Source organism: Trichoderma virens (genome assembly GCF_000170995.1).
Source record: "Trichoderma virens Gv29-8 chromosome Unknown TRIVIscaffold_80, whole genome shotgun sequence".
Lineage (NCBI taxonomy): Eukaryota > Fungi > Ascomycota > Sordariomycetes > Hypocreales > Hypocreaceae > Trichoderma > Trichoderma virens.
In genome coordinates, this window is record NW_014013669.1 from 648630 (window position 1) to 676237 (window position 27608).

A 27608-nucleotide genomic window follows, 5' to 3' on the forward strand; every position below is an offset into this window, starting at 1 on the left:
ATAGCTGTTGTTGAGGCTGAAGTTTGGGAATAATATCGGATAGGAAACGATAGAGCCGCGTTAAGTTGAGCTTTGAAGTTGGGGATGTTGGAGGTTGAGCAACTGCCCCGCGTGCCGTGGGGTTAAGAGGCAGCAGCAGAGTGCTGACTAAGCTGGTCATTTCTACATGTATATCATCTTGAAGCACGATTCGGTGCTCAACTGCAGGCAGGTACATATAGTAGGTACTAATTGCTATCTACCTTAATTTTTTAATTCTTAATCTCACTTAATGTTTAGATAAATGAGAGAAGCTGGACTGAATGTACTCGGCTTCTGCTTACCTATGGTTATTAGAGCTTCTGTGGATGGATGAAAAAGAGGCTCCTCTATGACGATGGCTATCACTTATATCTTACAACTCAAGAGTGTGTTTTACAGGCTTGATGCACATTTAACAAAAGTAATTCAATTTACACCAGAGCGATTTTTTATTTTTATTTTTATTGTTTTAGAGTACCTATCAAAGAATATCGAAACCACCGGCATTCTCCCTAGCACTTCTCCCCCTACAGCTGGCCAAGATGGAACTCAAGTCTACCATCGCCCCTTTGAGCCCTGAGCCAACTCTGCCTCGATTCGCTTCTTCACCGCTGTCTCAATCTCAGCCTTCTCCTGCATCTCCGCCAGAGCCTTGATTCTCTGTTCTGGAAGACCCTTGATAAGCTGGTCAAGCTGCTCTATCATCGTCTTACAGTCTTCAGCCTTTGCCAGCTCGGCTAGCCTCTTCAGTTCCTGGGCGTATTTGGCGTAGAGGTCCACGATATTCTTTTGACGGTTATCGGGACTGCACTTTGGGCACTGGTCTTTGCAGTTGCTGTTTGTGATTTCCTTTTCGCATCTTCCGCTCACTTCAGAGCATTGGGATGCATACTCGGTGACTGTATGTCGGCAAGCATACTTGGTTCTGATGACTTTGCACATTTTGAGGTTTGGGATTGACTGAGATGATGACGATTTGGTGGTGTTTAGTGATTTGCTTGGTTTGGCAGGAGTTCAGTTGAGCTCCAGGGAACCGCATCTTGATGTTGTTTTATAGGTGCATGTAGCAGCATGCGAATTTTGTGAACACAAATTGGTGTTGGATTCATGAACGATATGTGAACAGGCGTTTGCAGCACTGAAATAGATAAAAATGAACTTGATTTTGGCTAATTGCCATTATATCAATTTGAACAAGATGTTTTATCGAAAACTATTGTACATGAATAGAGAAGAGAGTCAATTTCCCAAATTACAAAGAGCCAGTTCAAATCTGGCATTTAATCCAAGTTCCAGATGTCTATATCGCCGCAACACCGATGGTCCAGGTAAATGAATCCATGTATGCTTTGTTCATTGTGCTTTTTCTTGCTGGTTCTTTGGCTTTTTAACGCTTCCCCATTCAACACAGCAGCCAGAAAGCAGCTGAGCACAGGTCAGTGCCAGTGCAGCAATAAATATATGTGTACATGCGTAATTGTACGCATCAACCACAGTGGAAGCGAACTGTGGAGGAACAACATCCTGCAACTCAGTCACACCAGTCTTAATAATCGTCATAGGGTCTAGACCGGGCACATTTTCCAGATGAGAAACGAGCAAGGAGTTCAAAACCGTCTGACCAACGGATATAAAGATGGCGCCGCCAAGCTGTTGGGCAAAGAAGAGGATAGAAACCCCTGTAGGAATCTCCTTCTTCGGGATTGTAGCTTGGACAGCAAGATTTGCGGTCTGGAATCCAAAGCCCAGTCCAAATCCAGCGAGAAATTGATACGCAATCCATTCGGAGGATCCAGAGTTTGGCTTGAGTGTATATAGAAGGCCTTCGCCGACGGCCATTATGCAGGGGCCTATTATCAAAGCCGGCAAATAGTATCCAATTCGCTGAGTCAAAAACCCAGATATGGTGACTGAGACGACGAGGCTCAGCACAAGCGGGATCGTATAAACACCGGATCTCACAGGGCTGATACCGTGCGTAGTTTGAACTAAGAAACATGTCAGCACCAATGTCCTGGCCACAGAGTGAGCTGAACTTACACCACAGGGGAATAAAGTAAACCAAAAGCATCATGGCGCCCGCAACAAAGAGCATGTAAAATGTGGCAGCGAGCATGGTCCTCTGAGTAATGACCTTGGGAGGTAGCGACGCAGTCTCAGGCATCTTGATTTGGACAATGGCAAACGCGATGGCAGTCAGTCCAAACATGATGAAGAGAAATATTATTCTCCAGTTGCTCCAATCGTACTTGGATCCTCCCCATTGCAAGGCAAGCAAGAGGCACAGGGTGGACGGGATGAAGAAGAAGGTGCCGAGAGGGTCGAGACGGAGAATCTGTTCCTTGACTGACGCGGGAGGATGAGATTTCTTGGGAAGCCGCAGGAAGAAGAAGAGGAAGACGAAAGCAACGGCTCCGACGGGAAGATTGATGTAGAAGCACCATCTCCAGGAAACGTTTTCTGTAAACGCACCACCCATAAGAGGGCCGGTGATACTTGATACGCCAAACACAAGACCGAAGGCGGCTAGTTTGTCAAGAATTAGCATACGAGTTTGACGTCTGAGAACCATGGGATTCTTGTAGTACCTTGAAACATGGGACGCTTTGCCAATGGAATCAGGTCGATAGTAGTAAGTAGAGATCCGGTCGTGATGCCTGCAGAGCCCACTCCTGCGATAGCACGCCCTATAGGACTTGTTAGTTATTATCATCTCAAGCTTATAATTTTTGCTCTATGTGCTATGGCTATGGCCAGCTTACCAGCAATAAAAACAGACGAGCTAGGTGCAGAACCACATATAGCAGAACCAGCCTCAAAGATGACAATGCAGCATAAAAATGTCCAGCGCAAGTCGTAGAAGCGGTAAACGCGTCCCCATACTAGCTGAAAGGCGGCCGTCGTAAGCATATACGAGGATCCATACCAGCCAATGTCTGCGAGAGAGTGAAAGTCGTCGGTGATTGTGGGAATAGCAGTCGCGAGGATTGTACGATCCAGGGCAACGAGGAACATGGACATAAAGGCACTGAGGATGATGAGCCAGAACTTGAGAGACTTTGGCTTGTAGGCTTCTTCAGCGATGTCGCGGGGTGGGCCCTGGGGATTTGCGGCCTCAGCATTGTCGTCTTTTGTTTTTGAATCTATCTTTTCTTTGAGCGGGCTGGTCGTGCCGTCACTTTTTGTATCGGTATTTGGCGTATTGTGTGATGATGATAGAGAATCGCTGGATAGCTGGATGGGAGATTGTGTCTTTTCCATCCCTATCTTTTCGTGGGGGACAGACATTGCGATGGATTTCGGTGGTGTATCAGATATTGCACATGAGGGAACGAAGCAAGTCAAGAAACAGCCTGTTGAATCAGTATATATGGTTGTCTATGCTTGGGTACCGACGAAGACTTAGACGAAGACTTATAGAGGCCAAGTATGTATATACGCGTAGGAGAAAACAGCCTGCATTCGTTCCACGCATGGGGCCACGCATGCCCGGCGCCGTCTGTCTCCGGCCATCTTCGGCATGACACGACCGACGGGGCAGAAAAAAGAAAAACAATCCATTTGAGGCCGTCCAAGCATTCTTCGGTGCCGTGATTCGGGGAGCCTCCCTTGACTTACATGCACTCGGACACGTAACTGGGCGCTAGTACATGTTGGGCCGTGGCGTTTGCTCTCGGTCCCGAAGCGAAGCCCGAACTTGGATCGTATAAGTCGCTATGGACCATTTTCGGGCTTGTTTCCATCTTGTTGAGCCGATGTAAAATGAAGGATGGTGTCAGGATGAAGTAGGCGGTGAATACTTGTAGTCACTCACAGGTGCGTAGCTGGCGTTACAACTCGCAACTGATACGGAGTACAAGTAATGCTGAGTGGCGTTGGAGGGTGAGTTTGTACATCAAAGCAGCGAGTGGGTACGAAAAGCCAAGATTACTTGCGCGTATTTATTATTAAGCTTACAATTTACGATTACAAGAGGGGATCACCAACACATACACACTGTTCAACTATAGACTCAAAGACGGCGATGGCATTATACCAGTAGTATCACAGGACCAAATTGGGGGTTACAGTACCCGGTGAAGGCGAATACTTGGATAGGCAGACTTACGTGCTACTGAATATACTTGGCCTTTGGAGCATCGTCATGTTACCAGATATAAAGCAGCACGTATGTAACAGGCATATGTAACGGGCAGCCTTTCAAGGTGTTTTCAACGAATTGACGGCATCAATGTGTCAATCTGAGTGCATATACATGCTAGGCTACCAGGTACCTAGTAGTTGCATGTTACGAATTGCATGCAGCTGCATTCCAGCAGAGCAGATGCATAATACAGCATGTACCTTTCATATAATCGTGTATCGATAGGCATATCCGATAAGGTACCTTCCATCCTCGCTCACAAGATTAAAGTTGATATCTTCCAAACTACAAACTAATTCCATCTCCTTCCAGAACATTCAACAACATTCAATATTCAACGGTCCACGTCATGATCAACGTCACGGCATCAACCCGCCAACAACATTAGAAGCCAAAAACATGCCATGTTCCGCATTCATTCATGCGCCAACCAGGCAAAAAAGCGGCGACATGCCAACTCGATCCCCACCGTCTTGCTAATCCGCCTCCCATTGGCCTGGCCGCCTGAAACCGCAAATGAGCCCCCGCTTTCTCTCTCCTCGCTCCCCTCAAATATCGTCCAGACGAACCGTCTCCAACAAAGTCTGGGCCCGGGTCCGAGACGACTCTTTCGCAACCGACGGCCCCAGCCGAGCCTCAGCCCTACAGGCGCTGCAATCCAGCGTAAAAGGCGCCCTGAGCAAATTCATCTGTTCAGCTGCATGCAGGGTTGTGTCAGCGCCCGCCAATCCAATCAGTCCGTCCCAGCTCTCGCCGCTGACTAGCCAAGAGCACTGGCCGAGCGCCCTTTGATGCCACTGGATCGGCCCTCCAGATCGGACAATTTTAGCACCCAATTGCCTGTCCTCTGGGCCAATGTCTGCAGAAGCCTCTGCTCGCATGCCTGGCCCCGGCTCGGCCCCGCCGCCATCCGCCTCCCAAGGCCGGCCTCCTCAACAGTCGCCTCCAGCCATTGACCCTTCGGTGATCAAACTCACCAGGGGCACTAGCTGTGTCTTGTGCCAACAGCGCAAGGTTCGCTGCGACAAAAACAAGCCCTGTGCAAACTGCGTCAAGGCCGGTGCGGAATGTCGAGTGGTCGCTCCGCAGCCTCCGAGACGCCGGCGCAAGAAGCTGCAGGAAAAGGACTTGCTTGAGCGGCTGCGCAAGTACGAGACTCTCCTTGCACAGAATGGCGTCAAATTCGATGCCATTGATCCCGAGTACAGGGCCGATGGTAACCCCGGCGACGACGTTGACGAGTTAGAGACCGACTTTGAGGGTTTAAAAACCTCTCCAGAGGCACTTGGCTGTTCTAATCGCGGGTAGGTTGTTCTCCATCTCCATCCGCGTGTTAGACGAAGAAATATACCACATAGGGTATGGAAGGAAACCATGGGACATTAGGCTAATTCAACATGTGTGTTCCATTAGTTCTCAAGAGCCCGGGGCTTGGTTTTCTCTCCATAAAGAGGTGAGGGTCTTACCCAACTTTTACCTGTGGCGCTTGTCCTCATCCTCTTAATCCTCATACTGACTGCAGTAATGATATAGTTCAGAGCCAGTGAGCAGCTGTTGAAAGACTCATCCGAAGATGAGGATGACAACTTCAAGAAGGGGTCTTTCATTCATTCTGCCTTTGACAAGATGTTTGAAAACCAAGATGGCTTCCCGTTCATCATCGGGGGCTCCTTTGCTCCCGTCACTCACATCCACCCTTCTGCCGTCCAGGTACTGCAGCTTTGGCAGATATACATTGACAACATTAATCCCCTGTTGAAAATCACGCATGTACCTAGCATCCAGAGCAAGATCATCGAGGCGACTTCTCGACCTCACGAGGCCCCAAAGAATATTGAGGCCCTCATGTTCGCCATCTACGTAATCTCCATAAACTCCATTGAGGATGCCGAAGTCCAGAGGATTTTTGGAGAGACGAAACAGGAACTCCTGGGCAGGTATTTTCCAGCACTCCAGCAAGCCTTGGTCAATGCTAGTTTCATGCGGATTCCCGACCCTTTGACACTGCAGGCGTATCTTTTATATCTTGTAAGTCTCTTTTCCTCCCTTTCTCGCGTTGATTGCACTGCAACCAAAAAGAGGATGCATCTTGTACCAAGTCCCCACTAACACATATTGTAGATGACCGTTCGGTGGTATATAGACCCGAGGCAGGTGTTCTGCATGATGGGCATTGCCATTCGCATTGCCCAGCGGATGGGCCTTCACCGAGACCCGGACGGCTATGGCCTCTCTCCTTTCGAGGTCGAACAGAGGCGGCGGTTATGGTGGACACTTGTTTCTTATGACCGTCGAGTTGGAGAGATGACTGGTTCAACAGTCACCGCTCTCACCTCGGGCTGTGACTGCAAGAAGCCTTTGAACGTTAATGATTCTGACCTCCACGCAGATGGCAAGGAACCGCCGAAACCACACACTGGGCCCACAGAAATGCTTTTTGCCCTGACACGTGTCGAGCTCTCCATGGCCGTGGCGAGCAACAGCAATCGAGACAGCTTCAAGATCAACCCGGAGAAGAGTGCCGGCTCCCCGCAACCCGGAAAGCCACTCGCTGTGACGGTCCGTCTGGCTGGCCAAGATACTCCTCCGTACACTCTTGAAGGATTCTGTGCTCACATGGAGGGCACGTATTTGACCCATTGCGACGCCAAGATTCCTCTTCACTTCTTCACCATGACAATGACGCGAGCGGCGCTCTGCAAGATGCGAATCATCAACTATCTTGTGCGGAGACACAACGGCGAACCCATACCGCTAAACGATGTGGAACGAGATGCCCTCACCACGCAAGCCATTGTTTGGGTAGAGCATGATAATGTAGTCATGTCCTCGGAGAGTCTTCGACCGTATAGATGGTACGCGATGCATTATTTCCCGTTTCCAGCATACATGTTCCTTGTCCAGGAACTACGCAAGCGCATGTCGGGGCCGCTGGTAGAGAGGGCCTGGGCGGCAATCGAAGCGAATTATGACCTTCGGGGTTTATTATCCAATCTTCACAGCCCAATGCATGGGGTTTTCAGCGGCCAATTCGTCAAAGCCTGGGCAGCCCATTACGAAGCCCAGCGAGCTGCAGGAAAGGAAATTCCCATACCGCGATTCATGAAGACTCTTCAGGAGCGTGTCGAGGCGAAGCGAAGGGCACGCTCAGAGAACCGTACTGGCCCCAGCCCCAGCCAGGAGCAGCCACCGGTGGCCTTTCCTCGGGCACGTAACCGCGAGATGTCGTCGACCTCGCTGGACAACGCCGTTATGATGACTCCACCGGTGGACCAGACTGCCGGGTTCGGTACCACTCAGCCAGCCATGGCGCCTCCTAGTTCGGCTTCTGGTGATGACGGAGAGATGGATTGGTCATTCCTCATGGCTGGCTATCAGGATGCCGATACGTTTCAAGGCTTCACGGGGCCTAATCACGCTGGCTTCGGGAACGGCATGAGCGGATTCGGCGGGCCAGGAGGGCAGGGAGGAAATATGTTTGGAAACTAGAGCAGCACACGCAGCACACGCAGCACACGCAGCATCAGCATGGCGGATGAGAGAGAAAAAAGGGGGGGCGAGGCACTGAGAGATATCACCTCCCGGATTTGCTTGCGTAAGTACACGGTACGGAGCATTTTCTTTTCTTTATTCTTCTTTCTCTTTCAGTATACCATTTGTTTTTTTGGAAGTCACGAGTTATGGGAAGAAGTTATGTACATACAGCACAGGTAAGACAACGTTATAGTCATCATCACTCAGCAAAGGCTCTCATCCGGGGCAGTAATAGAACTATTCACTACTCCTCATTTAACCCCCGTCACGAGCAATCGATGTCGATCACAGCGTCGCTTGTCTTGCTGGCCACGCCGAAACCACGAGTTGTTGGGCCCCTGGGCAGCATGGGGGTGTGTGAACCGCGTTGGTGAACCGGCGTTGGTGAGATGGGCTTTGGGACCAGTTGGTGTGTGAGAATCGGGAAACTCCGCCGTTTTCGCAGCTCGTGCCTTTTGAAGAAATAAGAATCTCACCTCATTTCTGTCATTGGTTCCAGGGAAAAACTACTTATTACAAGTAGTAAGTGGTAGCCATGGCCCGACGCCGAAATTATACATTACACCATGACACCCCTTCCATGACAAAGCGACGGAATTTGGGACTCGCAACGTATTATTTTCCGCCAAGGCCTCATTGTCGTTCCGTCGCACCGCTCCGCTACTTGGACTCCATAATTATCCTTTTCGTAACGGGTACTCGCTGGTACTTGGTCCACGTAAGTGCTGTGCACGTCCTTGTTTCCATATATGTAATCTAATCACGGTCAAACGAGGGACACCGCCTGGGGCAGGGAATGTAAGAGCTAGTATGTTTATTGGTTCTTTTTATGTATTTTCCTTTTCTCCCAGCAAAACGTCATGGCGATAATTTAGAGCATTATAAATACTACTCGTGGTACACTTTGTATGGTGTGGAATAGTCTTTTGCGGTCATCCCTGCGCCTCCATATGCACTCCTGGATTTGGTTGGCTACTGTAAACGGCAGTTCTACTACATTTGGAGCATGGTGTTGCATTTGGCTTCATATGAATGAGTTGAGCGCATTTATTATTGTTTCTTGGGATGTATTATTTCTGTTCTCATGATGTGTTACCATGTTTGATGTGTGATGAAATGTTCGTTCACTCCCGCTGCATGAGGGGAGTAGTAGCGGAGAAAACAAGACTCAAACGATAAGAAAAGATGCAAGGCTAGTATATACTCGTACACCCTCAGATACAGTACAAAACGGCCAAAGCAAATCGGAGCGTGCAATCTCCGCCAAACCGATCGGTCACATGTAGGCATGAGGAAAAAAAAGACGGAGCTAGTATAGAATCAGGCATTTACATGTAACCAAGCAACTGCTGACCTCTTTTTCTCGTTGATCGGGGGGGTCCTGATGGGCGGCTAATGCACACAAGTAAGTGGGATTAATGCATTTTCGGATGAACAGATGCGCATCTTACAACCGATCAGGGAGTGACTGAGAGAAGCGTCCGATCCCGAGTGACGGGGTGTGTGCTTTTTTGGTGGTTTTCTCACGGAGCGTGCTCCGGACAGTTATTTCGAGAGAAAACGAAGAGAGTTTCTGCGAATTCGAAAAAAGAGGGACAATGAGCCGTGGGTAAAACGCAAAGAGACGAAAAAAGCTCGACAGGGGTGTGAGGGAACGTAGGCGGAACAAGGGTATATTATCACTCGTAGGACGAAAAAGACACAGAGAGAGAGACTAGACCAGGGTGATTGGGAAGAAACGGCCCCCCGGACAGGGTAGCACTGGGGGATTGACTTCTGCCAGATCACACATTTGATATCCATTTAACTCCCGTACACCGTAACTATCTTGGGCTGCTGCGTTGGCCTCGTTTTTTTGGTCTCTTTTGGGGCTCTTTTTCGCTGTCGATGTGGTGACATGTTCTATCCACATCCAGACTAAAACAAGCAAAGCCCAACCCAACCCCCGGACAAAATACGGCACTCACAAGAGCCTAAAGCTGGGGTTTCCGGAAAAGTGAAGGACAAAAGAGATATCAAAAAACCCCTCTCCAAAAGATTAGAGCAAAAAAAAAAAAAAAGATAGCTGAGCGCCAAAATAGCGCTCCCCAAGAGGAATCACACAGAGAGACACAGAGAAGTAAAAAAAAGAGCTGCATGTCCCTCCCAAAGAAAAAATCCCCAGAATAAAATGGGCATTTTTTAATCCTCTTTGATGGTAACCTCCACCCAAAAATATACCCATAAATGCCAAAAGAAAACCATAACCTAAAAAACAAAAACAAAAAAATGAGCCCGTTCTTTCGTTTCGTATCCGCTCCCAAGTTTCCCGAAAGCCCAGCGCCGTTAACCCGTTTTTTTTTCTCCATGATGCAAAGTTCATGTTCCAAACGCTCTGTATGCGATACGTGTTGTGTTTTGGGGAGGTAGAGAAAGGTTTTGCGTTTTGCGTTTTGCGTGATTGGGGTGGTGCCAGGGGTGTTATGCGTGTATATGTGCGTGTGATGAGGCATTCTGCTAATAGGAAATCGAGGAAATAGGATCAAATGGGGAAAATTGCCAAACATCGAGTAATGTGGTTCCCTCCCCACCGTCTGTTTTGCTCGTCCCCTATCTTTTTTTTTTTTTTTGTCTTTCTATTTTTTTTTCTCGGCGCTTAGTAGTCTTGGAGAAAAGCGGTGCTTGGTTGTGTTTGACAAACACCCCCCACGTAGGCAGTTCCCAAAAGGGGGAGAGAGAGAGAGATAGAGACAGTGAGAGAGATGGAGAGATGGAGAGAGATGGAGAGATAGAAAGAGAGAGAGAAGGAAAAAGAAAACCCAGAGTATATGCCATCGTTATGTATCGTTTGTGAAGCCGCCAGCTGGCCCTCTTTGGGCGAGACATCATCATGTAACAAGACTTGTGTGCCAAAAAGTGATTCTGTCTCTCCTCCCTCAGCCAGCTTGATGCAGTCCGACCCGCCCCCTTTTATCTCTTTTTTTCTCATTCTTTTTTCTTGCTTTTCGTCAAATGTTCATGAAGCCATGGTAGCTTTGTAAAATCATAGCGGCTTTTGCGCCCAGACAATGCCCCAGTCGAGGCGAGCATGGATCCTAGTATTATCCATGGCCATGAGAGTCTCCTGACACAGCTGCCTCGCCTCTTCCTCGGTGATGCCCAGGTCTTCGTGCCGGATGAGCAGGGCCGCGGTCCAGTCGATGAGGTTGTCCTGGTTGAACATGCCCATCTCGCGGTCTCGTGACCGGCGAGACCATCGGCCGACGGGGATGGGCGTGTGCTGCTCCTGGACGTTGACGAAGCCCAGCTGGCGAAGGACCTGGGGCAGCGTCGGGGGGTAGTAGAGCTGCCAGCCGTACTTTTGCGCAAAGGGGCCGTCGTTTACGAGGTCGTAGAGGCGTTGGACGGGATGGTCGATTGCGGGAGTGCCGTCTTCCCAGGTTAGGGGTATGAAGAGATCATGACACTCGATCCAGCCGCCAGGTTTCAAAGCCCTATTTTGACTCGGTCAGACACTGGTTGTTTGAAAAAAGGGTGAAAGATAAACAAAGGGGCAAACGCGTAGGATCATAGTCGTACTCTAGAGCTCGTTGCAGAAATAGTTCGGGGTTGCGGACAGTCTGTATGACTGATCTTGTGTGGATGAGGTCTGCACCAGCGTAGATTCTCGTCCAGGGACGGGTCTCGTCGTCGAGATCCTCCACCCGGAACTCTGCGTTTGGGGGCGTCCAAGGAGGTTGAATGGCAGAAATGTCGCTGCCAATGACACGAGCACTCGGGTATCTCTCGGCCACTTTGTTGCAAAAAGGAGGGTTAGTTGAGTCTGAATCGAGGATGAAGAGCTTTTTTTTTTTTTTTTTTTTTTTTTTTTTTTCCACAACTCAGCAGCTGACAGAAAGGGGAGGGGATACGAACCATCGATGGGCCAGAAGCCGGCGCCGGTGCCCAGATCGACGATTTTCTGGGGGTTGTCGCCGATCGGTGAAATAAAGTACTCGCCGTTGAGGAGATAGTCGGAGTAAACCCTGTGTTTGAGATGCTCGCGAGCCTGCTCCGTGTCGTCGTTTGGCAATCCATAGCGCTCGTCAAACCAGCCCTGATACCGCCTGTTGAGTGGTCAGCTTTCATGAACCTGACTCGGCTCCTCTTTTTTTTGGCCTTTCTTTTTTTTTTTTTTTCCTTCTCTATTCCTTCTTTTCATTGTTCCTTTTTTTGCCACCCAGGGACGGCGACATCTTTGTCAGGGATTCCTTGACCTACCTCCCGTTTTTGTATCTGTGAACCATCTGGGCGGTGTCGATGGATGTAAACTCAGAAAAGTCCACGGTTTCGGCATAGTCTGACGTTGAGTCCTCGCTGGAACCGTGATGATCGCCACCTCCGGACCCGGGAGGGCCTTGTGCACTATTCAGGCTCATGATGGGCCAAACCGTATATAACGACAAGCTGTATTAAGGCAGATGTAGGGAGGGAGGGCAGCCTAGAGTGAGAAAAGAGGAGAGAGAAAGAGAGAGAGAGATGAGAAGAAGCCTTTGCGAGCTGGAAGACGAGACGAGAGGGGGGAAAGGATCAAATAATAATGTTTATGCCAGAACGAGTCCCCAAGGCCAATTGGATCGAGTGTCGGCTCAGTGTCTGGCGCAGCGATCAAGGCGTTGCAGAGCAAAGGGAGGAAAGAAATGAGTGAAAGGACTCCGTTTCGGGGAGCCAAGGTCGATCTATTCTAGCACAGAATTGGAAGGGCCCCGAGTGATTTGCAGAAGTGGTCCAGCCAGCCAAAAAGGGCTGAGAGGAGAGGGTGCGGCAATCAATGCAAGCAGACGCCCCCCCGAGCCAGAGCCAGAGCCACAGCCAGAAAGACAACCGGCCGCGGACACGGGAAAAAGCACCAGCTCGAGCAAGCACGCACACACACACACACAGTTGGTTTGGTTTGGTTTGCAGGCCCAGTAGGCTGGGTCCGTCACCGGTCGGTGGGCACAAGGAACTGGCCAATGCGAGGCGATTCTGGGCTCGCAATCCTCCGTTTTCCCAGCAGCTTGGGATGGAGGGTCAGACAAGCACATACAGTAAGCACTGACCTGACAGCTGCTATACTCGTACTATGCTATACTTGTACTCGTAGCGGCGTCAGACAGGGAACTCGGGCCAGAGACACGGAGCAGGGATGCGGAGATGGGAGGTTAGTGTAATTAAAAACGAGAGAGGGCGAGCGAGAGAAGTGAGTGATGCAAAGTCTAAGTCGGGGGTGAGGAAGAGGAGGAGCAGCGATTGGGGGGGGTCCCCTTGGAGGAGTCTCGGGGGCCGGATGGCGGGAGTTTGCTCTGTTTTAGCAGTGCGAGACCCTGCCAGCGCTGCTACGTCGAGGCAAGGAGGATCCCCGGGGGGCGTGGAGGCCCGGAAAATGAGGGCGTGAGGGCGTGGCTCGAGACAGGTTTAGTGAAGGTTATGTTGTTGGTCGGTGTCTGAGCCAGAGATCTGGTAGCGGGTGGAGAGTGGCTTATTAGCTACCGTTTACCTGGGCGCCGTACTGTCGGGACTCGATGGGAAAAACTGGAATAGCGACAGTAGCTGCCAAGGCAAGATATGGAGTCTTGAGTGAAAAAAGGCGGGGGGGAAGGATTCAAATCATAGAGGGATCAAATGCTAACAGCGGCACTACTCGTACTATGTAAACGTGCGGGAAATGGGCGAGACACGGCCAACAGAGCAAAGCAATGCAAAGCAAAAACCAGGCACGGTATTGCTGGGGGACTCGGCGGATTGAATTGAATTTGAACAGTGAAGCTACTGTACGGGCATTCGGTAGAGCAGCAGCCAAGAGTGGCAAGCCGAGATGAACCAGATTGGCTGGATGCAGCGGCGACGCATTCCAGCAGGGGCGGCGACGCCTGAAGCCACCATTCAGGCGACAAATGCTGCAAGAGGGGTAGCGTAGCAGAGGAGATGGCGTAGGCTGGAAGCCACATGAGATCTGGGGGGGGATTCAAGCAACTGCCATGGCCAAAACCTCGTGCGGCAAAAAGGCACCAGACATCACAGGATTATCTACTAGGTACTCACTGTAGCGAGCAGCGTCCATCAATATCAACTGGACATGAATCAATAGGTCGATTTACGAGGCAGACAAGGCAAGGCAAGGCAAAAGCGAGGCGAGGCGAGGCGAGGCGAGAACCAGGCGAGCAAGGCTAGGCAAAGCACATCAATGCTACTTGTACAGGACAGTACGTGTACAGTACAGTACTTGCATTACTACCTACTCAATCCTCGTACTATATTATACTTGGCCCCCTCCCTCTGGATGCTGCCTGTGTTTTTTTTTTCCCCGTCATCCATAGCCGAGTTTCGTTTCTCGGTCGACTCGATCCCAGAACAGGCCAAGCGGTTTTTGGTGTGCACTCCATCATGCGAGGCGCTACAGCTCACAAAACAGCTAAGGCGGTGGACCGTTCCGCCGAGCAGCGCAGTGTGGATGGTCCAGTCGCTAAAAGCAGGGCCTGTATTTGCCATGGAAGCTACCTAAGGTAGTGCTTGCTAGGGGCGTGTTAGTATTCCAGGTTACCGAGTAATGGGAACGGCCTTGGGTTGAGCCAGACACGGAATAACACCCTCCCAGGAACACTCATCAGGGTTTTTTCTCTCGGATAATTAAAAGCGTAAAGACGGGAGACAGCGGAGAGACAAGAGACTGAGCTGAAAACCAAAAGTGGTCATCGCCAAGCCGGACCATCATCAAACTCCCCTGGCCTGTCCTCCATGTCTTGGGCAGCTCTCCCTCGGTGCGACCAGCACTAAAAGGTGCACACACATAAGGTACTAACTTGAAGCTTGTAGCTACTGTACTGTACAGCACAGCACAGCAGAGGTACCAGACTGACTGCTGCTACCGGACCCCTGGGCTGCTGTTAGGCGACGGCTCTAGAATGACAGCGGCTAGCAAGCCTCCTGTCTTCTAGCGGTGCATCCTTCGCAGAATCTTGTCCAGCCTCTGCCATTGAAATCGCCGTGTCCAAGCAACCTGGCCCAGCGCTGTGGTTAAATGTGGCACAATCAACAACAGCCGGACCCGACAGTCTGGTGCGGTGTGTCATCCTCCTGGCATCAGGTCTCGGTAGTGCCCTTTTCGCTCCAGAGGGCCCCCGGGGGGCTGGGCACGGGTACTGACTGGTGCTGGTGCTGGTGCTGGTACTGGTACTGGTACCGGTACGGGCTCAGGTACGGGCACAAGCGGGTACCTTGGACGCAGCCCGCGCTTCCATCAGTGGGTTGCGTCGGCCCCCATCAGAAACAGCTACTGTACAAGGTAATAGTGGTAATGAACTGCATCCTCTCTCTCCCCATGCCATGCCGTCAGCCGTACTCTTTTGAAATTACTGCTAATTACTAATTAGTAGGCACCCTTACAATCCGCCCTGGAGCATCAAGCTACTATGTATACGTACGCACACCTGAAGCTGGAGGGAGCGCCGTGCGGCGACCCCAAAAAGCGTCCAAGCTTCCAGCGCTGCGGAACTGCCGAGTCCAGGGTGCTGGTGCTGGTGCTGGTGCTTGTGCTGGCAAAGCTGGTATTGGTGCTGGCGCTGGTGCTGGTGCTGGTGCTGGGCCATGTACCGTCCTGGTACTTGTACCTCTCGCTTGTTGGCGACGCCCATCCGCTTGTCTCTCTTTTGTCTGACCCGCCCCTCGCACCGCCTGCACAAGAGATGAGACGGAGGTGGGAAAAAAAAGTAAATCTGTTCTCATATTTTCTCCGACCCGAAAGCCAAAAAAAAAAGGGCAAAAAAAAAAAAAAAAGACCCGTAAGCCCTTACCGTCTGGTCGGTACTCCGTCATCCGCGGTTGGCCGCTTGCGAGATGCCCCTTCTGAATCCTTCAGCTGAGCCGCACTGCAGAGCAGACCTAGGTGATTCTATTCGCCTCGAATACCGCACACTCAAACCCAGATGCAATGCGCACTCCCCCCTCGCCAAGCTCCGGCTTCTGCACTCCGTTTCTGCCGCAGCTGCAAGGCGCACATTAGGTACGGAAAGCGTATGTACTTGTACCTGCACGAACCTTGCTAGATGCGCACACCTGCAAGTACCTCTTCATCAGGTGCTGGTACGGAGTACATGCGTCTCTGGTGGCGCCGCCATGTCCTGTCAACCCTCACCGCCCTTGTTTGTCAACTCGCTCCGTTTTCCCACTCCGCCTCTCCGTCAACTTGGCCGTGGAGCTGTCAGAAATGGAAACCTACATAATACTACAAAGTACTACCATCTTTTCTCCACGCCTTGCTCGTGTCAGGAAACCGACTGCTGCCACGCTGGTCCTCCCTCGAATCCACGCAGTCCCACTCTTTGCTTTCCATCTCAGGCGATCTGCTGTCTCTCGATGTAACAGCCGCCAGCCGCTGGTCCAATCCGCTTCCCAACCCGCTCAAGCACGTCGAAGCTGCAGCGGGGGTTTGGCGAGGACGGCGAACCATGTTCCAGTTGTTAGTCTGAGCAGGGTCATGGCCAAGCCTGCAGTGGTAGTTGTCAGTACGGCTACGATGCGTGTTACGGCTATGTCGACTAATATACCAGGAGGCCAGTAGTGGCGTCCTCTTCGCGGCTCCGATTCCTTGATTCCCGACTCCTCGTCCTTCACATGTCTCGGCTCGAAACCATTCAGCCTTTTTAGCTCCGGCTGCCTGTCAGCACCAGCACCAGCACAGCTCAGGTACACATATTCCGTGCAAGCACGCTCTCCCGGATCCCGCACAGACGGGTAGGCGTGCATGAGACGCATTGCCTGCTGCGAGCTAGTCTTTCAACATCGTACCATGGCCAGAATAACCGGACACACCTCCACACCTCAAGGGCGGGGGGTTTCCAGGTTGTTGTCCGGCTCCGATTCCGTCGTTGACCGCATGATTAGCAGAGACCTTTGATGTCTCTCTTGTCCCAGACAGAAATGGGCTTGGTGCTCCGCATATTAGCGACTCGGACTATTCAGATGTGAGAATAACTCGTACGGAGTGACAGTGGCCGTGATGCGCTAGTAGACACCCTCCCACGGAAGATGGAACCCGCTGTTTAATTTCGGAATGGAGACAGTCCAGAATCGTAATGATGGGCTAGTATTGCGACCTCGCAGCCTGGGCTTGCCTCCCTTTGAAATACGAGACGATACTGCGCAAGTGCCGTTTCCTGCATCCTCATGACATGCTGCCTTCTCCCGTCTTAGTCTTGCCGTGGCGGGCATGCTGTGTCCCCAATACTTCATATTGTCTGTGCTTGTATGAGTGAGTGCCCACACTTGTACAGTAGCTTGAGTAGGTACCAAGCAAGCCTCGAGTCAACACAGGTTACATGACACACTCCCTTCCCAGGGCCTTGGCTCGGGTTTTCCCACCGACCACCTGGTGCCCACTTGTGCGACACTGTCCCAGGAAGCCCAGGAAGCCCAAGAGGGTGTAGGTTACGCCTTGGTTCGCAGACCACCGCAGCATTTCCCTATTTGAAATCCGTATCATACGGACCGGTGGATGAAACACACCAATTGCTATAGTTAAGCTGACAATTTCCAATCTAAGTGACAGCCGAACGGGCCGAGACACGGTTCAGTTTGCTGGCATTTGGTCGCCGGACGGAAAACCGAGATGCCTGACTCGCATGTATACACAGACACCCCGTCTTACGAATCAGAAAACGCAAAACCTTAAAAAACCCAGACGGGCGTAAAAATCCAAGATCTGGAGCCAACGGCGTCTGGATTCTGGCGGATAACGGGACGGAAATGGCCGTCCTTTTTCCTTGGCCTGCAGCAAGGACAGACAAATGATGCGTGTATCAGGTTGAATCGTGCTTTGCATCTCCGGCCAGCACCTCGTTTTTATTTTTGTGTTTTTTTTTTTTTTTTTTTTTTTTTTCTTTTGGCCAGTGGAGGTTACTCCGTAGTGCCTGCTACTACTATATGAGCTTGGGAATAGCTGCAGCTGTGTCCTCGATATTTCTACTCAAGCTGGTGAAGGATATGAATAGATGATGCAACTTGTATCAAAGACTTCTGCCTAGAAACCAAGTACTACCTTACTAATGTATAAATTATTAACATAGGTAACTATATACAATACCTACATAGGCAGATTCCACAGCTGTCATATGCTTCTATTCGCGATAAATACAGCGCTGTACTCAATCCGTAGATTGAAAAAGCACGTCACAACGGGTGCCCCACTTGTCAGGACCCCTCCATCGATCCTTCCCACTTGCTCGTCGCGGTGCGCGTCATTCAATTGGGCGCTTCTTTAATGAATAAACGCGTTTTCTAGCGCAAAAACATCCTCGTGTGCTTCAAACATTTGGCCCTTCACCATCAACAAAATTCGCCTTATAGCAGCACGGCATAAGCATAAGCGTCAGCATCGGCTTCAGCATTTTGCTCTTAGCATTTTGTCTCTTGTTTTTTTCTTCTTCTTTTTTTTTTCTCCTCATTGATATGCTGCATCTGATTTACATCTCCATTTTCCTTTCTTACGCCGCTTGAACTTGAAACTGCGTCCTCCTACATTTCAATTGTGCTATGCGCCTTGGCCCGTGTCTGACGCCAGTTCCCTTTTCTGTCACGACCAGGCTAGGATTGGGCGCGTTTCCGGAGTGATTGTCTCCTATCCAGGAAACAAAAAGAAAAGAAGCATTGACTTGCAGCTTCTATTCCATGCCGTTATTTTATCAATTGGCGTCTCTATAGGTTTTGATACAGATATCCATATCCGCCGCTTCGAGCCATGTATCTCCCGCGTTCTCTGATATCCAAGCTCTACTCGCACCTCCAAAACACTCGACATCCTCTCTCCCCGGCTGTCCTGATCCTCGTCGCGCTCGAACCGGACGCTCTCTGCGCTTGCCGTATCCTTACCCGCCTCCTCAAGCATGATTACATTCCGCACAAGATCCAGCCCGTCGCGGGCTACAGCGACCTGGAGAAGGCCGGAAAGGAGCTCGTGGTCCCCATGATGGAGTCGCAGGGCGGCAGCGGAGGGGTTGTCGTCTGCCTTGGTGTTGGAGGCATGGTCGATCTTGGCCCTCTGCTGGGCCTGGAGCCCGAAGGCGAAGAATCTCCATACAGCGGCGTCGAAGTCTGGGTCTTTGATGCTCATAGGCCTTGGAACTTGGCCAACGTCTTTGGTGGCTTTCCACTCGAGCCCGTTAACCAAGTGTCAAGTTCATACCAGTCGAGAAGTCCGGCCGGAGTTACAGGAGGCGCCATCAGTCGATCATATAACTCGGGCAAGGGCGGCATCGTGGTGTTTGACGACGGCGATATTGAGGGGGAGCTTATGACGGAGCGGGATGCGTATCTTGCGCTTCTGGATATGCCAGACATTGAGGATCAGGGCGATGAGGACTCCAGCGATGAGGAAGACGACGGCGATGACGACGACGACAATCACGTTGGTTCTGATCAAGAAGAGCCAGCTCATGCGGGGCAGAAGAGAAAGAGCTTGAACGAGGATGACTCTAGCGACGATGAGGAATCACGGCCTCGCCAGCGGCGAAGAAGCAATTCCGTAAGTAAACCAAAGCTTCTTTCCCGAGTGTTCTTTTAGCAATGCCTCTCTCTAACACATCTTAGTCAAGTTCCATAGCCAGCTCTCCTCGCAGGCCCAAGCCCAGAGGCCTAATATCAATTCGAGATCCTGGAGTGCTGTCGAGCGACCCTGTCGAGCCTCCATCAGGGGCCCAACCTCCGCCAAACGTTTCTGCCCGCACCCTAAGAAAGCGGCTATTACGAATGCGGCAAGAGAAAGAAACCGTCCTACACCAATACTACAGGATGGGCTCGTCCTTTTCAGAACCCATATCATCCATGATGTACTCGTTGGCCTCCGAACTAGGCCGCGATGACAATGACCTTCTCTGGCTGGCTATAGTAGGAGTTACGTCAATGGAACTATACGGAAGGTCATCAGCGGGCGTTGCCGCGCCCGTTCGTTCTAGTGGAGGTGGGAAGCCGTCAGGGTGGTTTGGCATGCGAGGTGCCCGCCTGCGACAGCTCCTGCGAGATGAAGTCCGGAGATTGAACCCGCCAGATGTGGCAAATGGAAAAGTTGCCCCTGAAAACAACGGCATCATACCAACCACGGCCAGGAACCCTGAAGACACAGGCATTCGCCTGTCGCCAGAGCCGAGGTTTCTTCTGATCCGACACTGGAGCCTCTACGACAGCATGCTGCACTCCCCATATCTCTTTTCTAGACTAAGAACTTGGAGCGAGGCAGGTATCAAGCGGCTTCACAAGCTTTTAGCCAAAATGGGAGTCAGCTTAGCGCAATGCAAACAGAGCTATACGCACATGGACATGATGCTGAAGCGCGAGCTGAGGGCAAAGCTTTTGAAATATGGATCGCTTTACAACTTGGACGAGATGGTTCCTGCGGTTGACACGGACGGCAAAGATCGAGCGGGAGCCAAGGATGGATGGGGCTTTGTCCGCAGCTGGGGCTGGCGCGCCACTCTCAGTGCTCAGGATGTTGGCGTTGTGATTGGTGCTCTGCTAGAGGTTGGGAAACACGCTCAAGCTTTGGAAACGGCAAACCCAGGGTCAAGCCAAGTGACTCGCGAGATGGAAGACGAGGCAGAGCTTGCTGCGCAGGGCGAGGAGTGGGTTGGACGCTTCTGGGAAGCGTATGATGCATTGGAAAAGTGAGCTACATTCAGAAGCCCAATGCATGGAAATGAAATTGAATATGCTAACAATACATTCACAGCATTGATGCCCTCAAAGCTGGACTACCAACGGCGCAATTTCTGCACCGCGCGATCTACCGAACAGGAACATCTCTCATCAACAAGAAGCAAATCAAACACCTTCGCGCTTTCCGCATGTGCGTTGTTAAAGATGGCCCAGATGTCGCTCTCTTTACCCACCCAGCCGCCTTGACGAAGCTGGCTCTCTGGATAGGAGAGGCTTTGGCTGAGCAGGAAAAAGAATCCCACGGCAAACTATCCCATGGTGGCCGTGGAACGCCCTTGGTAGTGGCGAGCCTAAACGAGAAACGTGGAGTCTACATTGTCGTTGGTACGGGAGGTGGCGGAGGACCGGATACCGTGTTTATGAACAAGGCCACTAAACAAGAGAGGCAATCAAACAAAGAAGCCAAGGCAAAGAAGAAAGAGGAGGCCCAAAAAGCGAAAGAAAAGATCCGGGAAGAGAAACGAGCGGCCCGGCGAGCTGCGAATCAAGGCAATGACGACAACGATGACGATGATGAACTAGAGACGGAGTCGGAGGGGTCTGACTCGTCAGAGTCGGAAGACGATTCGGATGATGAGGATGCCGAGAATGACCGGGGCTACGGCCTCAACAAGTTTGGCAACGCATTCCAGGAGGTTGTTTCTGAGACGAGCGCGCGTGTCCGGATCGACAGCTTTGAGCACTCTGTCGTGGAGGTCAAGAAGGAAGACCTGGGAGGTTTTCTCGAAAGTCTGAGCGAAAAGGCCGTGGTTGGTTGATTTATAGATATCACCATCTGTTTGGCTTGGAGATGGGCGGCGTTGATGAGCTGCTGCCTCTCGTAAGTAGGAATGTTTGTATATACTGTCAAAATTTCATTTCATTTTTTTTTCAGGTGTTATTGGAGAGGAAAGGGAAATCACACATGATATCGACTGGATGAATGGTCGGATGGATGGGAGTTACCAGGGGCTGGAGAGAGCGAAGAAACATGAGGTTGAGGGCATATTTTGAAGGGAAAGCTTAATATTTTTCCAAGGGCCTATACATGACGTTTCTTGTATGAGTTAATTACATCGAATCGCGCTTTACTGTTTGTCGTTGGTGTTTTACCTGTGCTTTGAGTTGATGGATTGTGTCTTGAAGACGGAGCGGCACTTTTCTACTTTGGACCTTTTGAGTTGTACGTATTTGTACTTTTAGTGCACATTTCAAGAGACAGTCTTTCGACATTCACATGACGGAAGCGCGGATTGATTGATTGACAATTCTTTTATTTTCCAAGGTTATCATGATTTACATACTCTCCATGCTAGATCAACCAGCCTAATCCTTATCATGTTTCATTCCATTTCATTCCCGTTTTACCCAATGCCCATCAAGCGAAAGTCCCGCTTCTCATGCCGTCTTACGCGTTAATAACTAATATCCTCGTTAGCACACATTTTTCCTACACCGAATATCTAGAGAGTCACGTTATTACTTACTGACATTGAGCCCATTGCTCTTAAAGCCCTGGTTCAACACAACAACGATATCGTTTCCGCCAACCATCTGCAGATCCTTCATAGTCTGCAGCGAGACGATCTGCGCAAGCAGCGAGATCTGGTCTCCAACATTCAGCTTGTCCAGGGAGCTGGCGTCCAGGACACCGTCGATGCCGAGGCTGCTGAGGGCGCCAACGATGGCAGCGCTGAGAGCGCCGTTGCCGTTGTTGTTGTTCTTGTTGCCGTGCTTGCCCTGGCCCTTGCCCTGGCCCTTGTCGGCACCTTGGCCTTTGCCGTTGTCCTTGCCATTGCCGTTGTCCTTGCCCTTGCCCTTGCCCTTGCCGTTATCGGGGGCAGTTCCGTTGCCGACGGCGCCGGTCTCGATGGCGGCGGCCGCGGTGGTCGTGGTAGCGGCATCGGTGGCAGCGGCGTCGGTGGCGGCAGCAGTAGTAGCGGCAGCAGCTGCGGTGGTGGTCGCCGCGGCATCGGTAGCCTTGGCATCGGTAGCCTTAGCATCAGTAGCCTTGGCATCGCCGGCCTTCTTGTCCGTAGGAGTAGCAGCAGGAGGAGCAGCAGAAGCCTCCTTCTTGCCGGCAGCCGGATCGGCAGCGGGAGGGGGAGCAGCGGCATCAGCCGCAGGAGGGGGGGCCGCCGTGTTGGAGTTGAGAGGAACCAGGTTGCGGGCAGCAATGGCATCGATGGCGTGGCCAAAGAGAGATCGAGTGTCACGGGCCTGCTGGACAGCAGTCTCGCCAAAAGACTGAGCCGGAAGGGCGGACGAAAGGCCAGCGGCGGCGAGGAGGAGAATTGAAGCAGGCTTCATTTTGAATGATGTGTGATATAAGAGAAGAAAAGGTAAGAAGAAAGGAAGGTTTAAGGAATGGTTGGTAAAATCAAGCGAAAGGTTTCAGTGAATCGAAAGGAAACAGAGCACAGCTCTTGTTTAGGAAAAGAAAAGAATTGAATGGTAAGTGAGTGAAGCGCAGCGACCCTGAGGAAAAAAGAGAAGAAACGAGAACCTGAGGGGCGATGAAAAGACATGATATATACTCCTCGTGGATGGAGGATACTTCGGATGCTGCCGTACACAAGCTTTCTGGCGTCTCATCTTCGTCCGGAGCCTGGTCGCTTAGCAATGGAGCTGTGGTGGCTTGTGTGAGCCTTCAACCCCTGAGACCGGATGTGATGATATCCATAGGCTACCTCTACGGGGTAATGGAGGTAGAGCCCCTGGTCTATCGAGTGATTCGCTGGTTTTGATGACACATCTGATCTGAGTTGATCGCCACAGCTATCGTGGTGTCATGTGTAAGTGCCAGGAGTCCCCAAAGTACAACAGTAAGCGAAAGTCCCATGAGTCGGGGAATATTAATGCGAAACGTGAATCGTCTCCCGGCAGAAGCTATAAAGCAACACTAAATCCAACCTTAGCGCAACATAATCAAGCAAAGCTCAAACCGCGTCACGGTGGTATTGAGGGGTAGCGCGAGTAGTAGAAGCTCAACGGTGAAGGTGAAGCGTCGCAGAATGACAAAAGAGTAGCTGAATCTGGTAAGTGTCATCGTTTGGGGTAAGAGAGTTGCCAAAAGCTTGACTGCATCCCACGTTTGAGACCGCGGGGCAAGTTTCAGCCCCCTGGCGATTCTCAGACGCCAGATCGCCCGGCAACAAACAAAGCCGCAGAACTCAACGGTCTAGATGGCGGCGAAGGAGGTAATGGCTGAGAGTTTCTGTTGAAAGTGCCGTCTGGCTTGAGTCGCGCCAATGCGTCATCATGTTTGAAAGTTTCGGAACGTTTCTCAACTTACATTCCGAGTTTATAAACCACGCAGAAACATAAACGACTCGCCTAACTTGGGCCTCTCATACAGGCTTAATAATAAGGTTCCAAGAGTAGTCTTGGCTCAAACGATTTCGATATGTATGTGCCTGTTGTGGTGTTGATCACTCGCTGGGGTAGTAACAGGGGCGCGGAAACTATTATTAGCAGTCATGTAAGCTAACAACAAAGGTTATCTGTCAGGTTGGAGCTTGATAGCCCAAACAACTCTGTTTAAAGGATAACACAATCAGGTCATTGTGGAACGGATATCGCAACAACCGATCCTCTTGGTCTGTCGGCTCGTCCTCTCTCGCGGATGCCAGCCTTGCCGAACCAGCCTTGTCAGAACAGAGCGAGGTGTTGTAGATCTCCGTATCCACCACACAGTCACAGTACAGTATTTTGCCAAAGTTTCGCATTTTTTTACTCTTTTTGCTTCTTTTTATTCTTCATTTGGTGGTATCAATGGTCATCTGTTTGCTCTCGTCTTGTCGTCCGTGGCGTGGAATCCAAGCCACTCTCCCAGCATCCCTCCAGGCTTCGGTACGGGACATTCTCTCGTCATTCGCTCCGTTGCACGCTCAATCTCGTCTTCTGTAGTCTGGTTGAACTGTACGAGTCCGTCCTTTGCATCGACGTCCCTCCTCCTCCATCTCTTCCGTCTGCCGTTCTCGTCGACAATAATCTCTCCATCAGCGTACTTGGTTCGCGGGACCGGGCACGGCAGTAAATGCGGCAGGGCAACAACAAAGAAGCTGGCAAGAACTGTCGTAGCGAAGAGTGACGAGGTCATGCGTGACCGTGGGTGCAGATGCGGCGGCATGGTGGGCAATCCCTCGGCTGTCAGCGGGATTGATTGACTGTGGTGTTTGAGGCTGTAGATTGATTGGCACCAGCTGTTAGTTGTGCTGTTCCAAACACCAGTGATATTTAGAGTGCATGTCTGCGTATGTAAGCATTGAGGACTCACAAGGTAATTGTCGCATGTTCCCTCAAACCTCGATGCGCATCCAATTGGAGGTTGGCAGTCCCAACAGCTGCTGGATATCGACAAGCTCAAGCAGAAAAAAGGCGCCTGGTATGATCGCCGCAGACATCCGATTAGGCGTGCTCTCATTGGCTGCGCTGTTAGTGGGAGGTCGGAGCTCTCCCGGAGGACGGCGCAATGTAATTCCATTCATGCTTGATCCCAGGATTCTGGTCTGCAGGGCCTGCCGGTCCTTGATGGAGCGCTAAAGCAGCCGCTGGAGTTTTGGGTGATAGCGATCAATCAGTGCTAGAGATTAACGGGCTTAGCGGCATGCCACTCTAATAATTTCGCCCGAGAGACGCAGCCCAATTCCATATTGAACGCGATAGTGATCCGTTTTGAATCTTCGACTTCAGTCTCCAGCCTCGCCTCGCGTGACTCTACCGTTTCCCACGCCCAACGGCGATTCCGGTTTGCAATAGCCTCTCCTTCGCGACATGTCATAGCCATCTCTTATCGCTGTCCGATTATCACATCAGCTTGACCGGCGCACCTCTCGTGTGGCGTCTGTCAGCCTCTCTCTCTCTCTCTGCCGCCCATCATGAGCGATCTCGACAAGTCCGTTCACATACCAGTCCTAGTCGAAAATATCGTTTGCCTGCTAATGCCGCCTGCAGAGCGATCGCGCAGCTGCGCTCATGCCGCCCCATTCCGGAAGACCAAGTGCGGGAGCTCTGCCACCGCGCCAGAGAGCTTCTCATCGAGGAGGGCAACGTCGTCACCGTGACAGCGCCGGTAACAGTGAGTTTCTCTCTCGGGGACTGCGATAAGACAGACAGGTAGTAATCAATGCGCTGTTGCAACTGCATAGATATGCGGCGATATCCACGGCCAGTTCCACGACCTGATGGAGCTCTTCCGCGTCGGCGGTGACGTCCCCGACACCAACTATCTCTTCATGGGTATGGCTCTGTATCCAAGTCCCAATCATCTTTTCCTGGCGATTAATGAATTGCTTAGGTGACTTTGTCGACCGTGGCTTCTACTCTCTCGAATCATTCCTCCTCCTCCTCTGCCTCAAAGTCCGATACCCGGACCGAATGACCCTGATCCGTGGCAACCATGAGTCTCGACAGATAACGACAGTGTATGGTTTTTACGACGAGTGTCTTCGCAAATACGGCAGCGCAAATGTATGGCGCTATTGCTGCGACGTATTCGATTATCTTGCCCTCGGTGCCATCGTTTTGGGTGCCTCCAGCACTCTCTCTCCCGGCTCTCCAGAAGACGACGACACCGAGATTGAGGTCTGCGATCAGGCTGGCTCTATAATCAGCCGTTTCCCCCGACAGTCTGCCAACCAGCCCTCCCAAGAGAAACTCGACAGCTCTAGCAAAAATACAGTGGACAAGACGGGTCCACCTGGTACGGGGGCATCTGGGTCTAGCAGCGGCAGCGTAGGAAACCCCACGGGAGCCATCCTTTGCGTCCACGGCGGACTCAGTCCTCTAGTTGATACAGTGGACAAGATAAGGCTTATTGACCGGAAGCAAGAGGTGCCTCACGAAGGAGCCATGTGTGACCTCCTCTGGTCCGATCCGGATGAAATTGACGGATGGGGCCTGTCTCCCCGAGGAGCTGGATTCTTATTTGGTGCCGATATTGTCAAAGTTTTCAATCACCGCAACGATCTAAGTCTAATTGCGCGTGCGCACCAGCTTGTCATGGAAGGGTTCAAGGAGATGTTTGACGCTTCTATTGTCACCGTCTGGTCTGCCCCGAATTACTGCTACCGATGCGGCAATGTCGCCGCCGTGTTGGAGCTCACTGAGGATGAATCAGGCACGGGCATATTCCAGCGGACCAATGGAGACGTTGGCCGTAGCTCTGGTGGCATAGTTGAGCCGAGAGGCGGACCCAAGAATGGACCTGCTCGACGGTATCGCGTGTTTCAAGCCGCACCGCAGGATTCCAGGGGGATGCCGGCTAAGAAGCCCGTCGCGGATTACTTCTTGTAAAGGGGGGTCATTGATTTGGTTTGTCTCGTTTCTGCACCTTTTTTTTTTAGCAGCTTAGAGGATTCCCTTCTACCCTTGCTCATATTCACCTTTTCATGTATCTTGGCTATCCATCCATCCAAGAACAGCAGAGGATATACTTGTATTTTTTCAGCGGCGAACATATCGGATAACCTTGTCTCGGCGTATGGGGGTTCATGAACATAAATAAAATGGGTATCACAAGGATGATATTCTTTTCAACCATTCGTCTCATCTTCATCATTGCCTGTGCCACTGTTGTAAACTTGTCGTGCCCGTACATGATGCATACAAAGCCGAAATTGTTCAACAACCGCATTTATAGATTCGCCTGCTTGAGGCTACAACACGCAACCTTGCAAAGCCCCGCTAAATTATAAGGGATTGATCACTTCTTGTTGCTTCTCATTGCATGAATGCATGCTGCATTAATACTGACCAATAGAACTAATGCACGTGGTTTATCATCTGCAGCTTGCAGCTGGGGTATACTCACACTCGCCATTGCTGCCTTATCCCGCGTCTTTCCTCTCAACCTCATTCCTGCCACACGTCGTTTACTTCACAATAGGCATTGGCTTTTCGCTATCAATAGTATTCACAATGAAGACCTGGAAGTCCCGGAAGTCCCGAAGAAAGCGCTCAGCCCATAAAGAAATTGTCAAGGCAGGCAATGTCCTGTTTTCTGTCGCCTTGACCCATAGTGAGTCTGTAGACGAATCAAAGATTACATAAAGCTAATATAACGTCCAACAGGACCAGATCCGTCAAAAGTCGCACAGAATTTAGAGCACATAGAGACAACAGGATCCGAAGAAAAAATTACCAAGGCTCTGTGGGACCGAGCACTGCTGGAAGTGAAAGAGTCAAAAGACCAGGGTGCTATAAATCTCATCAATGAAATCGAGAA

General features: G+C 51.0%; 10 protein-coding genes across 10 annotated transcripts; 4 read left to right on the top strand and 6 right to left on the bottom strand.

Moving 5' to 3' along the window:
• Positions 1 to 576: 576 nt before the first annotated feature.
• Positions 577 to 963, bottom strand: TRIVIDRAFT_203042 (uncharacterized protein; the record flags this gene model as incomplete). Its single annotated transcript, XM_014099136.1, has 1 exon — positions 577 to 963. One exon carries the CDS (start codon positions 961 to 963, stop codon positions 577 to 579), a length of 387 nt encoding a protein of 128 aa, XP_013954611.1.
• Positions 964 to 1374: 411 nt separating this feature from the next.
• Positions 1375 to 3282, bottom strand: TRIVIDRAFT_48610 (uncharacterized protein; the record flags this gene model as incomplete). The annotated part of the gene is made up of 4 exons (XM_014099137.1): positions 1375 to 2009; positions 2062 to 2547; positions 2610 to 2708; positions 2784 to 3282. The coding sequence occupies 4 exons, from the start codon at positions 3280 to 3282 to the stop codon at positions 1375 to 1377; spliced, it is 1719 nt and encodes a 572-aa protein (XP_013954612.1).
• A 1762-nt stretch (positions 3283 to 5044) lies between these two features.
• On the top strand, positions 5045 to 7654 carry TRIVIDRAFT_192982 (uncharacterized protein; the record flags this gene model as incomplete). Its single annotated transcript, XM_014099138.1, has 3 exons — positions 5045 to 5469; positions 5704 to 6193; positions 6287 to 7654. 3 exons carry the CDS (start codon positions 5045 to 5047, stop codon positions 7652 to 7654), a joined length of 2283 nt encoding a protein of 760 aa, XP_013954613.1.
• Positions 7655 to 10721: 3067 nt separating this feature from the next.
• TRIVIDRAFT_58652 (uncharacterized protein) lies at positions 10722 to 12096 on the bottom strand (the record flags this gene model as incomplete). Its single annotated transcript, XM_014099139.1, has 4 exons — positions 10722 to 11172; positions 11258 to 11471; positions 11594 to 11784; positions 11939 to 12096. The coding sequence occupies 4 exons, from the start codon at positions 12094 to 12096 to the stop codon at positions 10722 to 10724; spliced, it is 1014 nt and encodes a 337-aa protein (XP_013954614.1).
• A 1987-nt stretch (positions 12097 to 14083) lies between these two features.
• On the top strand, positions 14084 to 15353 carry TRIVIDRAFT_203046 (uncharacterized protein; the record flags this gene model as incomplete). Its single annotated transcript, XM_014099140.1, has 5 exons — positions 14084 to 14202; positions 14529 to 14543; positions 14635 to 14760; positions 14811 to 14893; positions 15070 to 15353. 5 exons carry the CDS (start codon positions 14084 to 14086, stop codon positions 15351 to 15353), a joined length of 627 nt encoding a protein of 208 aa, XP_013954615.1.
• Positions 15354 to 16096: 743 nt separating this feature from the next.
• Positions 16097 to 16450, bottom strand: TRIVIDRAFT_224138 (uncharacterized protein; the record flags this gene model as incomplete). The annotated part of the gene is made up of 2 exons (XM_014099141.1): positions 16097 to 16182; positions 16243 to 16450. 2 exons carry the CDS (start codon positions 16448 to 16450, stop codon positions 16097 to 16099), a joined length of 294 nt encoding a protein of 97 aa, XP_013954616.1.
• A 1981-nt stretch (positions 16451 to 18431) lies between these two features.
• Positions 18432 to 21159, top strand: TRIVIDRAFT_11072 (uncharacterized protein; the record flags this gene model as incomplete). The annotated part of the gene is made up of 3 exons (XM_014098948.2): positions 18432 to 19214; positions 19280 to 20349; positions 20415 to 21159. The coding sequence occupies 3 exons, from the start codon at positions 18432 to 18434 to the stop codon at positions 21157 to 21159; spliced, it is 2598 nt and encodes an 865-aa protein (XP_013954423.1).
• Positions 21160 to 21788: 629 nt separating this feature from the next.
• On the bottom strand, positions 21789 to 22690 carry TRIVIDRAFT_224140 (uncharacterized protein; the record flags this gene model as incomplete). Its single annotated transcript, XM_014099142.1, has 2 exons — positions 21789 to 21802; positions 21868 to 22690. The coding sequence occupies 2 exons, from the start codon at positions 22688 to 22690 to the stop codon at positions 21789 to 21791; spliced, it is 837 nt and encodes a 278-aa protein (XP_013954617.1).
• A 1413-nt stretch (positions 22691 to 24103) lies between these two features.
• TRIVIDRAFT_90014 (uncharacterized protein) lies at positions 24104 to 24731 on the bottom strand (the record flags this gene model as incomplete). Its single annotated transcript, XM_014099143.1, has 2 exons — positions 24104 to 24564; positions 24660 to 24731. The coding sequence occupies one exon, from the start codon at positions 24510 to 24512 to the stop codon at positions 24159 to 24161; it is 354 nt and encodes a 117-aa protein (XP_013954618.1).
• Positions 24732 to 25090: 359 nt separating this feature from the next.
• TRIVIDRAFT_77355 (uncharacterized protein) lies at positions 25091 to 26918 on the top strand (the record flags this gene model as incomplete). The annotated part of the gene is made up of 4 exons (XM_014099144.1): positions 25091 to 25277; positions 25337 to 25460; positions 25531 to 25621; positions 25680 to 26918. The coding sequence occupies 4 exons, from the start codon at positions 25261 to 25263 to the stop codon at positions 26675 to 26677; spliced, it is 1230 nt and encodes a 409-aa protein (XP_013954619.1).
• Between the last annotated feature and the right edge of the window lie 690 nt (positions 26919 to 27608).